The sequence below is a fragment of the Struthio camelus genome, chromosome 9 (genome assembly GCF_040807025.1).
Source record: "Struthio camelus isolate bStrCam1 chromosome 9, bStrCam1.hap1, whole genome shotgun sequence".
Taxonomy (NCBI): domain Eukaryota; kingdom Metazoa; phylum Chordata; class Aves; order Struthioniformes; family Struthionidae; genus Struthio; species Struthio camelus.
In genome coordinates, this window is record NC_090950.1 from 21,246,854 (window position 1) to 21,258,985 (window position 12,132).

Sequence of the window (12,132 nt, forward strand, 5' to 3'; positions counted from 1 at the left end):
GATCCCCAGCGCGGGGCTGGCCGCGTCCCTCCTGCGCCCGGCCTCGCCCGAGGACCGGAAAGGTCCGCTGGGTGCTCGCCGGAGCGGGGCGCCTGGTCCCCGCCGTGGGGAGGGGGAGGCGGGCAGCCCCCAGCCTCCCCCCACCGGTGCAGGGGGGCCCGGCCGCCCCCTCCGGCCGCGCTCCCCGGTCTTGGCTCGCTGTCTTCCTCGCTCACGCTGAGCGGCCCCTGGGGGCGATGCCGGTGCTGCAGCCTGGCCAATTAGGCCTCCCTCAATTAGCGCTAATGACTAGCAGATGTTTGATGGTCTGGCCAGGGCGCTGCTGCTGCTCTGCTCGGCACTGCGACCCCATGCCCCGCAGCGGGCTCTGGGGAAGGGAGCGGGGGGGCGTTTGGCTACCCCTCGGCTCAGGGGTTGCCGCTCGCCCTCCGCTAGCTGGCATCACCCCTTCTCCTGGCACCCAGCGCGGAGGGGAGATGCAGCAACGTGGACCTGGCTTTGTGCCCGCTCGCCCTGAGACCTGACAAACTTGTTTCAGGTCCGCTGCAGCCGAGTGACCCGCTCTGAGGGTAGTGGAGGAGGTGGGATAACGAAGTGCCTGGTAAACACCCCTCGGGGTGCGTGTGCCGGGGGGGGGGGGGGGTGCGATGGGGTGTAGGTCGCTGCCCGCAGCGGTGCCCGTGCAGCGGGGCAGAGCGGGCGCCGGGGCGGCCATCAGACTCGCCCCCCCCGGCTTCCCCGTTTGTGACCCAGGGTTTAGCGGTAAGGTGCCCCCCACCCCCGGCCCCGTTCGGAAATTCGCCCCTGCCAAACTTCCTTCCCTCGTTGGATACCGCTCTTCCGGCCGCGCGGGGCGGCGGGGACGCAGCTGAGCCGGCAGGCAGCGAGGGGGTCGCGGGAGCAGCCCTTGGCTCCGGAGGGGTGACCTGGCCCCATGGACGGTTGCAGGGAGCCCCCTTGGGGGAGGAGGGCAGCGCGCTGGCTGTGGTGGGGTGGAGGGAGGGGGTCTCCAGCGGGGTTTGCCCCGGGTGCGCAGCTGTGCAGGCTGCAGTCGGCCCTCCCGGCGGGTGGCTGAGCAGCCCCGGCCCTTGGGGAGGGAGGTGGCACGTGTCCTTCCTGCTCGGTGGGGTGTGAAGGTGCAGGGTGCTGTGCCGCTGGCTGGCAAGGCGCGAACGGGGCGGGCGCGGGAAGGCAGCGCCATGCCAAAGCCGTCCGCGGGGCAGTTCGGGCAGCTCGAAGCAGGCTGTCCTGCCCGCGGTCACCTCGGGCAGCCGACGGGCACGGTGCCACCGCGGGCACCGGTGGGACGGGTCTGCGGCTGCTGCGCCAGGTGGGGAGGTCCCCGCGTGTGCCCTGCTCTCACCGTCGCCCCGGGGCTCCCTCCCTTCCTGCCAGCTGAACCCCCTGCGCTGGTCTGTGTGGGGCAGATGTGGGGCTGCGTGGGGCCCGGCAGCACCCGGTGCACGCCCAGGTCCCCGCTGGGATCCTACGGCACCGGGAGCTGCGGTTGTGTCTCTGAGCCACCACGATCACCCTCCCCAACCCGGGGCAGTGGGGAGGTCTGAGCCGGGCAGGGGGAAATGCCAGAGCCCGGCTCCCTCCGCGGGGCCACAATGGGCTCTTTCAGCCGCCGGGGCAGCGCGGCGGGAGGCCGGCGACGGGTGCGGGGTCACATCTCCAGCCCTGGCTCCCCTCTGCCGCTGGCTGAGCAGAGCAGCCCTGCGTGGTGTCCCAGAGCCCGGTCTGAACCGGGGCAGGAAGGGGGCTCGGGGTGACGGAGACCCTCCGTCCCCTGCCGGACCGAACGCCGGAGCTGCCGCAGCTGGGGCAGAGCCCCCCAAAATGGTTTGCACCCTCTCGGACGGCCAAGGCACGAATGGGTACCCCCATCCCTGCACACCCAGCACATCTCCATGGCGCACGAGCCGCGTGCGTGTGTGCGTGCGTTTTGGGGGGCACTGCTCCCTGTCGGACCCAGGGTTTGGGGTTTCTGCCCCTCAGCCCCAACGGGATTGGGAGGGCTCAAGTAGGATCAGCCCTGGCCAGGGTGGGCGAGGGCACCCAGCCGGTCCCTGCCCCGTGTCCGGCTGGCGGAGATCCCAGCCTGACCTTTGGTGTCCCCCAGGCCAGCCGGAGACGCAGCCCCGCCAGCCCCCATGGCTGTGCCGGTGAAGGTCTGACCCCGCGCCGCCTCGCGCGCCGCTCTGACCCCGCGTCACCCCCGCGCCGCACCGGGCTCGCAGGGGCCCCAGGGCGCCGACTGGCCCTGCCGAGGGACCCCGACAGCGCGGCCGCCCCGGCCCAGGTAAGGGAGCGATTCGGGGGGGGCGTCTGTCAGATGGGTGATGCCGGGGGGGCGAGAGTCGGCCTCGCGTTTGGGGTGCTGGCTTGGAGAGGGGTGCGTTTTTGAGGAGGCGTCCCCAGGGATGACGACAGCCCGCGCTCGGTGATGCCGAGCCCGGTGCCCTCTCGTGGCAAAGCTGGGCTTGGCCGAGGGCTGGCGGCGCTGGGATCGCCCTGGCTCTTCCTCTCCGTCCCTGGCGCTGCCCGCGGGCGCGGGGCCAAGGACGGGCACCCCCGGTCCCGGGGCTCGGGCAGGGTGCTATGGCGCTGGCGTCGTGGGGTTTGCCCAGGTGGGTGCCCCCGGCAAGGGGCGCCGGGACAGTCTGCTCGGGCAGGGAGGGCTCGAGGGGGGCCAAGAGCACCTCGCGCCGCCCCGGGTCGTGTGCTTCGCCCCAGCGCTAGGCGCCTCGCAGCCTGCGGGCTGCTTGTGGGGGACACGGTTTTGAAGCCGTAGAGCAGGGCTGGTGCGTGCATCCTCTCGCCTTTCCTCCAGCTGCCGTCTTGTGCCGCTTTCCGGCCTTTTAATGCAAAAGCAGAGCCTGTTTGTCGCTTGAAACAGCATGATCCTTCCCCTTCTTGGTGGAGAAGCTCAGTGGCATTAGGGGAGCTGGTGCCAGGGCTGCGGCGGGGGCAGGAAGGCGGCAGCCGCGGGGCCAGCAGTTCCTGTTTATCCCCTCTCCTTGCACCCCGTGGCCAGGCAGCCCCAGGCACACGTCTCACCCCATTGTTCGCCGAGGAACCGTTGTCCCTGGGGATGTGTTTCGGGAAGGAGCCTGGAGTGCTCAGCCCGGTTCCTGCCGTGGCTACAAAGACGGGAAGAGGCTCAGAGGTGACTTGGGCCAGCTCTCCCTGCCCGGCCCCTCTGCGGCTGCCTGCGGACTTGTAGTCCAGCTCTGTGGGCTCGCAGCCACACTGGTTTGCCCTAGGCTAATCTGGTGGGCAGAGAGTCCCTTCCCAAAGCGCTGGGAAGCGCAGGATAGGCGCAGCGCCCTCCCAGCCAGCCCCAGGGCTGCGCTCGCTGCAGCTCGACATACGGAGGGGATTTAGCGGAGGAAAGAGGCTTAGGGCAAGGATTGGGGTTGCGTGGGGCTTTGTCAGCGGGGATACCGCTGGGATGCGTCTCTGCTCCCTGGGCAGTCGCCGCTCTCAGGCGGGCGTCTGAGGGGTGGTGTCCGTCCCAGAGAGGAGGGAGAGACCCTTGGGATCAGGCTCTGGGAGCCTGATGAGAGAGACCACGACGCCGTCCTATGGGAGTCCTGGCACCCTGCCCTTGCCGAGGCCTCGGCGCTGCCCTGCTGGTCACACATTAACCACCACCGCGGTGGGGGAAGGAGGCCGGAGGCGCTGGGAGGGCAGTCGGGGCTGGTTTCGGGCCGGGGGAAGATGGAGGCGGCACTTCATGGTGGAGCATCTCCATCAGCGGTGCTGGGGTACCTGCAGCGAGGGAGGCCGGACACGTTGGTCTGGGGTCTCTCGGGGCCTTGCTGAGGTTCAGAGCAGTCGTGGAGCAATGCAGTCTGGAGAGGGGGCTTGGGATGGTCCCCGGACCCTGGGAGCAGGACAGCAGCTGCATCCCAGCAGGGCTCCATCCGCCCCCCTGGATTTGCCCCTCTCTGCCCCTGGGCACCCTGGCCGTTCCCCTCCTCTCCTGGCGTGGGGTGAGCCCCGGTGATGGAGGTGGGCAGGATGCAGCCGGCAGCCCCGTCTCCGGCAGGGCCAGGGTGTGCACGCGCCACTCGCGCCGGAGCGGCTGGACCGGAGAGTGTGTCACTGCAATGTGGGGCCTTCCCTTCCCCCGGGGCCCCGGGAGGGATGAGCGAGCTCAGGGCATCGCGTCCGCGGCTGGAGCCGGTGAGATCACTTCCAGGTGACGCAGCCACCGAGGAGGTGGCAGGCCGGGTGGCGAGCCCAGGGACCGGCCAGATGTGGAGCTGAGCGGGGCGACAGGCGGGAGGTGAGTGGGGACCCCCTCTGCCCCGCCGTCCCCCCAGGAGGGAGGTGCGCTGGGAGCCTGATTGGGAGACCCCGGCCGCTTCCTGGGGCTCCTCTGATCAGGGAGGTGGGGAGAGGGGAAGGGGGGGGATGCTGCCCCCCGGGTCCCCAGGGGTGCGAGGCAGCGGAAAGCAAGACGCCGTCTCACCTGGAGGGGTGGAGAGGTCTGGGCATCCCTCCCGTCCGTGGGGAGGGGCGCCCTGTGGTCAGCGTGACTGTCACTGCCCCGGGGTGGCAGGGGACAGCGCGTCCTGTCCAGCAGCCGTGATTTCAGTGAGATCCCCCCCACCCTACCCCGGGGTGGGGAGCGTGGGCAGGCAGGGCATGGTGCCGTCCGTCCCGCGTCCGGGGACCCGGTGGTTTGGTTTTTGGCTGAGCCAGGACCCACTGGGTCCGGGGAGGTTTTGCATGGTTTTGTTTTGTAATCCAACGTTTGGGGGAGCTGGGTTTGCGCCGTCTGGCGGGAGTCTGGGCAGGCCAGGGAGACCTGGTATGCGGCAGGGGGGGCGACCGGTATGACCAGTGTGCCAGCTGGGATCCCGCAGCGTCGCTCTCCCGGAGGTGGTCCCCGGCGGGGCAGGGGGGAAAACGCGGGCTGGCGACGGGCAGGGGTTCCCGCCGCCCCTCGGCGCGCGCGTCCGGGGCTGCAAGGAAGGTGGCCGAACGCGTGCATCAGTCACCGGCTCGCAGCGTGCCAGCGCGGTGACGCCGGCGGGCCGCGCGCGGGGGCGGCTCGCTGCTCCCGCGCCCCCGGGCTCGCGGGGCTCAGCCCGCCTCGGCTCCGCGGCTGAGCTCACCCCTGCGGTATGGCAGGAGGAGCCGCGGAGAGAGGCTGCCCCCGGGGCGCGCGCCCGCCTTGGCCTTGCCCCCAGCCAGGGCTTTGGGGCAGCAGAGGGGTGTTTGGGGAGGGGGGCTGCAGCATCCTTCCAGCTCAGCCCCCTGGGAGAGGGGCCGCAGCTGGGCAGCGTCGGGGTGCGGGGGCAGCGCCGACCGCATGCACAACACGCGTAGGCAGGCAGAGGGGAGCTGCTCCATATACCCCCATAGGTGCCCTCCCCATAGCCAAGCTGGTGGGGCACGGGGAGCTGGAGAAGGGGTGCGCCTTCCCCCGTTGCCCAGGTCGGGGTGAGGGGCACCCCCAGGTAGGAGGGTATCTTTAGCAGGGGGCACCCCCCGGAGGAGGAGCACCCTGTGCCACCCTTCTGGGCACCTCCTGGCCTCCCTGGGGGGGCCGGTGACGGGCTCCCCATGCACGGCGCTGGCTTCCCAGTGCCACCCGGTCCTGCTGGGGGCTGCGTCTGGTGCCTGAGGGCCGTGGGCACGGGCGGTGCCCCGCAGAGATGGAGGCAACCCCCCCCCCCGACTCATTGCTACGGGGTGGGGGGAGAGGGTTAATCCCAGGGTGCGTCCTCCTGGTGAGCCTGGCCGATCCCGCGCCGGGGGCCGGCTGCTCCCCCTGCCCTGCCGTGCCTGCGCCAGCGCCGGCTCCGCAGAGGGATCGCTGCGGAGCAGCCATCTTCCCAGCGCGTCCCATCCCCCCCGCTGGCGCGGGAGCAGGAGCAAGGGGAAGGATGCTGCAGCTCACCGACCCAGGGATGCTGCAGCCCCAGAGCCACCCCCCTGCCCCTCCGCAGGGGCATCCGTGCCCCAGAAGAGGGGGGGTGCGGAGCCCCTTCGCTCACCCCCCCCCCCCACCGCCCCGCTTTTGCCGCAAAGCCCCTGGCTGCCGAATGATGCTCCCCGCTGCTCCTCGTCCGCCTGGCCGTGCGCCCCGCATCCCTGCCGCGGGGCAGCGAGGGGGCTGCGCGGGTGCTGGGGTGGGGGCTGCAGGCACGGCGGCGCGATGCTACCGCCCCTCCGCGTGGGGCCGCGGCGAGGCGGACCCACGGCGCGGGGAGGTGGGGGGGTGCGGGCAGGCAGGTTGCCCAGCCGGGGAGGAGGAGGAGGAGGATGCCGGCACCGGGCTGGGATCGGGGCGAGGACGGGCACCCGAGCGGCTGCCCCCCTTCTCTCGTCTCCAGCTCCTCGGCATCCGTCCCCCCTCCTTCCCCTCCATCACCGTCGCGGTCACCTTCACCCTCTCGCTGTTTTCCGGAACTGCAGCAACTTTCTGCCATGTGATCCCACGCCCGGCTCCAGCCCTCGCCACCCCCGGGCGGGCGCTGGCGTCTCCGTGCCCCCCCCGGCCCCGGCTCGCCTCCGCCTCGCCCGCCGTCGCCCCGGCCATGGGCGAGAGAGCCGACTACCAGCGCCTGAGCAGCGCCGAGGATGACGACGAGATGCCCAGCCCGCTGCCCCACAGCTTCTCGGACAGCACCGGGCAGCGGGCGCTACGGCCGGGCAGCGGGCGCCCCGGGCCCCCCCCGCGGCAGGACGTCACCCCGGGCATGCCGTGCCGGCGGGTCAGTGCGGCGGGAGAGCGGCTGGGCGCTGCGGGGTGGAGGGGGGGCCGAGGGCACCGGTTGGGCTCTGCCCCCCGAGATGGCACGGGGGGCACGAAGGCTGGCGGCGAGGAGCTGGGGGGGGGGTCGCGTAGTGCTGGTCCCCTGCGTGGCGTCTCCATCGCCTGGTGCTCGTGGGTGCCCTGTGCCGTCCAGCAGCAGCTCGGGGGTGGCGTGGGGACAGCGCCCTCCGCGCGGGGCTGCCCTGGTATCCCAGGCTAGGAGCCGCGAGAGCAGGGCGCTCTGCGCCCCCGCGGCCACCTTCTCCTCTGTTCTGCTGGGGAAACTGAGGCACAGGGGAAGGAGGGGGAGCGACACCGCCTGGTGGCCGTGCTGGGAAGGGGTCCCAGGTGTCCGGGCAGCGGCGTACGCCGTCTCCTCGCCCCGGCTCCGGGGAGCAACCCGGCTTCGCCTGACGAGGCCGGGCCAGGCCAGCGCGGGGCTGGGGGACGGAGGGGCAGCGCCGGGGCCGAGCCCGGGCTGGTGTCCCCTCGTGGGCTGCCCTCCGCCTCGGCGGGCTGGCGGTGGCGCCCCGGCGGGGAGCGCGGCGGGCAGGGGCCCAGGGAGAGACCCGCGCCCCCTTGCCTCGGCCCCCCGCTTCCCGGGCGGATGGCGGAGCTGCTCCGCGCGGGGCCGGCGCCGTGCCCGGGGGGCATGATGCCGACTGCCGGCGGGACCGAGGGAAGGGGGAGCAGGCTGCTCCTCGGCCCCAGGCGGGCGGGGGGCGGATGAGAGGTGGCGGGCACGGTCGCGGCACCCCCTTGGCTGTCCCGGGAGCGGGGGCTGAGCAGGGGCAGCAGGGCCCAGCTGGAGCCCGGGAGATGCTGCAGGCCTCCTGGGCACCCGGGCGCCGCGGCCGTGCCGGCAGCAGAGCGGGGAGCTGGGGTCCAGCCGCGCGGGTGCCGGGCGACTGTAGCCTTCCGTGCCTCGGTTTCCCCAAGGGAGCGTGAGGGGGCCGGGCTGGGGCTTTTGGAAGAGGTGCAGCGCGGGGGGCAGCTCCTTGGGGGAGAGGAGGGACGCGTCACCCTGCCGGCGGCGGGAGGCGGAAGAGGTGGATGGATGCGTGTATAGGCGGCACAGGAGCAGCGTGGGGGGGTGCGCGTGTGTAGCTGGGGGTGCGGGTATGTGTGTAGGGTTGTGCGCGGCCGGCCTGTGCATGGGGGTGTTGATGGGTGTGGGTGTCGGGGGGGAGTACGTGGGTGCGTGTGGAGGGTGTCAGCGTGCTGGGGGCGTTAGGTGGAGGCGCAGGAGCGTTGTCGTGAGTAGGAGCGGGCGGTGTCCGGAGGTGCGTCCGGAGGTGCGCGGGGCACCGGTGCGGGACGGAGGGGGAGCGGGCTGTCGCTGCAGGGTGCGCGGCGCCGGTGCGTTTGCGCACGTGCGCGCAGGCACGGCCGTAGCTGCGGGGGCGGGTGCGCGGAGGTGATGTGTTTGGGTGCTCGTTCGCGCGCCTGCCGGGACGCGCGTGGCGCCGGCGGTTGCAGGGTGGCGCGTGGGCGGTCCCGGGGCGGGCGCGAGAGTCGCTCAGCGCCGGGGCCGTGGGGTCCCTGCGGTCCCTCGCTCAGGGCTTGGGGGCGCGGGAGGCGGCCCGGGGCTGAGCTGGGCTGCAGGAGCTCCAGCCCCGGCGTGGGGAGGGACGTGCCAGGGCAGCGCGGTACCCGCTGGACGCAGGGCTGGGAAGGGGCACCCGCCGGAGGGCCCCCGCCCCGTGGGCAAGGGGGAGCCCGACCCCGCACCAGTGCAGGGCGGGGAACCACCCGCGTCCCCTGGTTTGGAGCGGGGGAAGAGCTGGCGCGTGGCAGAGGTTGGTGCCGAGGGCAGCGTGCCCGGGTGTCCCCGGTCAATGGGGTTGTTGTGCTGGGTGCCTGGGCTGCCGGGTGCCAGCCGGGGATCCCGGCGGTGGCTCCTCCGCTGGGGATGTGCTTTAACCCCCGCCGGGCTGAGCAGCCTCGAGGGCGCCGCGTGGAGCGGCGCTGCGTTATGGGACGGGGAAACTGAGGCACGGCTCCTGCGTCGGGAGTCGGCGCGGCGCTGCGCTGCGCCCCAGGCATCGGGAAGGGGTGTCACCCACCTGGCAGGGGCCGGGAGCCACCCGGGCAACGCTCAGTGCGGCTGTGGGTGCTTGTCCCCGCCGTCTGGATGAGCGGGGTACGTGGCAGGGGAGCCGCGAGGATGCAGCGGGGCATCACGGACAAGTAGGGCTGCGGGGCGGGGAGGGGGGGGTGCGCCGTGTCCCCTCTGGGCTCCTTGCCTGCCCGCTTTCCCCCTCCTCCCCGGCGCCTTGGCACGGAGATGGCCGTGGGCGGGGGCCCCAGCGCCGGGCGGTTTGGTGGGGGGGGGACGACAGAGGCCGCGGCGGGAGGGCGCCGCGGGTCTTTCCTCTCTCACGCCGCGCGCTGCCGATCCGGCCAGCTGTTCTCCCCGGGGAGCCCGCGGGCGGACAACGGAGCCGTGTTCGGGAGCCAGCCCTTGGCCCCGGCCCCGCGGCACCAGCAGCAGCGGAGGGGCCCAGCGGCCAGGCGCGCCGCCGGGGGGACCGCAGGGCGCTCGGCCGCCGACCCGCCGCCCTGGGGCTGGGGCAGGGGCAGGGGCAGGCGAGGGCTTTGAGCCGCGCCAGGCGGGCAGCGGGAGCGTTTGCTGGCCTGGCTCCCCTACGAGCGGACGCTGACGCTGTTGGTGCGCCCATCACGGCGACGTCTGCGCCTCCGCTGAGGAGACCGCCGAGCTGCTCGGGAGCCAAGGGCCGGATGTGATGTTCCCCCCCGTAAATAGGGTAAACTGAGGCCCAGCAGCTTTTCCGAAGGCCGGAGCGAGTTTCCATGGAAATGGGACCCAGGAGCCCGGTCTCCGCGGCAGAGCAGCTGCCGGAGCGAGATCCCGCTGAACAAGAGAGAAAGCAGCACATTGATGCCAGCCCAGCCCCCTGGGCTCCAGTCCCAGCGTGGTGCAGAGCCGGGCCAACGCGCAGCTAAAATAAACCCTCCGGGGAAGGGCTGCGCTGGCAGCTGGGCCGGGCAGGGGATCGATGCCCCACGCCGGCCCGGCCGGCGGCGGGGGGAGGCGCCGGGAGCGAAACTGCGCCGGGCTTTGTCGGAAGGGGACGGTGCGAGGAGGCAGCGGGAGGGCCGGAGCCGGAGGGGTTTGAATCCCGAGCGGGAGGCCCACAGGAAGCAGGATCTGCAGCCCGCGGTTGACGCTGACCTCTTGGCCACCGATCAGAAAGCCTTCGCTGCGAATACCATAGCGGCTCTGTTCCAGGCCGGCCGCGGGGAAGGGCTCGTCGCGCCGCCCGCCCCGGACCCCGGCGTGCCGCCCGGGCCTGCGCCCCAGCTGGATCGCGGTCGGGAAGGGGAGGGAAGGACGGCCGGGAAGGAGAGGCTCGAAAACGCGACGGAAGGAGGGGGAGAATGACAGCCGGCGTCCTGCCCGCCGGCCCCGGCGCCGGGGGGATGCCGCGGGCCCCCGCGCGGCCCTGAGCCCTCCCCGCGCTGGGCGGTTTAACGGGGCAGCCGTGCCCGGGCGGCCGAGAGCGGCGCGGGGGCGAGGAGGAGGTCGGCGGCCGGGGCGGCGTAGCCGAGATGACGCGGCCGCGGGACGGCCGGCTCCGCTGAGCGGGCTCTGCCCTGAGACGCCGGCCGCGGGCAGGGTCCCCGGACGGAGGGCCGACAGGATGCGACGCTTTGAGGCTTTGCGCTGTTCCTTGCCGTTCCTGGCCCGCTTCCGCGTCTACCGAGTAAGTGCCGTCCTGCTGCCCGGGGAGCGTCCCCCCGTCCCCCTCCCCTGCCGCCGGCCCGGGGACCGGCCGTCTCCCCGCTGCGGTGGGCGCCGCAGGCCGGCGGCTCCTCTCACCCCGGCTGCCCCCGTGCCCAGCTGCTTGACGCACCCACCGTATTTTTAGCCTGTAATTGGCGGTGGCGCGGCCGGGACCTGGGAGGGCGGCGGAGGGACCGGGGGCCGCGTCGTCCCCCGGACGAGGGGAGGTGGGGTCGGAGGTGGCTCCGTGAAACTGGACGCTGCCCCGCTCTGGGGCCGGGGGCGTTGCGTGCTGTCCCCCGCGGGGTCCCAGCCTCCGCCGCGGCTCTCGGAGGTGGGAGGCAGAGCTGGCGTCCCTTCCCGGAAAGGCTGCGATCTCGGCGGGGAGAGAAAGGGGGAAGGGGGGCCGGGAGCGCAGGCAGGGACGCGGAGGGCAAGGGACATGTTCGAGGGGGCCCCGGAGAAGCCAGGGTCGAGGCTTGGTCCCGTCTGGTGCGGCGCGGGGTGATGCTGGCAGCTGTGGGGTGCCCCGTACAGCAGCACCAGGGCCCTGAGCCCTCGTTCCCTGCACCCTCACCGCTCCGTGTCCCTGTCTGCCCTTCCTCACGGCCCCCCAGCGAGGTGTCACCGCCCCATGGCAGAAGGGACCTGCTGCAGGTCTGCACCCCGATCTCAGCCAGCCCTGCTGGGCCACACGCGGGGTTTGTGGGATGCAAAGGGGCATGGACAGTGCTGAGATGTTTGTCCCTCCTCCACTGCCAGCCGCCCCCAGCTCTCCAGGGAGAGCCCAGCTGGGCAAAGGGAGCCAGGCCCCTGGCGGGCACAGTGCCAGGCACAGGGTGTCCCCTGCACATGCATGGTGCCAAGTGCAGGGTGCTCATTGAGCGTCCTTGGCTGGGGCAACGTCCCCAGGCTGCGAGGACTGCCGGCTGCATCCATCGCCTGTCCTGATGCGGTGCCCTCTTCTCCATCGCTGGCACCGCTGCCCGGGGCCTGGAGCAGGCAGGATAGGCTGGTCTTTTAATGGGGCTGTGGGCAGAGCTGGGCTCCTTGCTCTTCTCCATGGGTCTCGCTGGTGAGGGGGAAGACCCCACGTCTCCCCTGGGCCCCCTGGGATGCTGGGACCCTGCTCTGCAGCAGATGAGTCCCGCTCACATCCCTTGCACCCCCAGCTCCCTCCTGGGCAGTGCCTCTCCCCATGAGTGTGCAGGGACCAGTCTTGGCTCCCAGCCCCGCTCGGCCGTGGGCGTCTCTCCCCTGCAGCACAGGGCCAGGCCCTTGGGGGCACTGGAGGCCAGTGTCCTCGCTAACCCGGTGCGGTATCCTTGCAGAAGCTGAGCTGTAGCATGCAGTCAGAAGAGGGCACGGACTGGTTGCTCGACCTGCTCACCGAACTGCAGCTGCAACAGTACTTCCTGCGCATCCGGGACGAACTGAACGTCACCCGCCTCTCCCACTTCGAGTACGTCAAAAATGAGGATCTGGAGAAGATCGGCATGGGCCGCCCCGGTATGTATGTCCCCCCTGAAACCTCTCCCCATGCCCCTGTCTGGCTGCACACCAGCCTTGGGAGAACCCAGGCAAATGTGCAGCCCAAGAGGCTGGA

At 72.5% G+C, this 12,132-nt stretch overlaps 1 protein-coding gene across 6 annotated transcripts in view; it reads left to right on the plus strand.

Moving 5' to 3' along the window:
* Positions 1-12,132, plus strand: part of TNK2 (tyrosine kinase non receptor 2) — a 30,940-nt gene that overhangs the window by 3,880 nt on the left and 14,928 nt on the right. The window contains exons 2-3 of one of the 6 annotated variants that reach the window (XM_068954284.1): positions 2,126-2,305; positions 11,858-12,035. In XM_068954284.1, the coding sequence (XP_068810385.1) occupies positions 11,873-12,035 (163 nt within the window). In that variant the 5' untranslated portion in view covers positions 2,126-2,305; positions 11,858-11,872. Of the gene's footprint in view, positions 1-2,125; positions 2,306-6,463; positions 6,738-10,347; positions 10,507-11,857; positions 12,036-12,132 lie in introns of those variants that run through there. The other 5 variants (XM_068954286.1, XM_068954281.1, XM_068954282.1 and 2 more) reach the window with 5 other exon arrangements.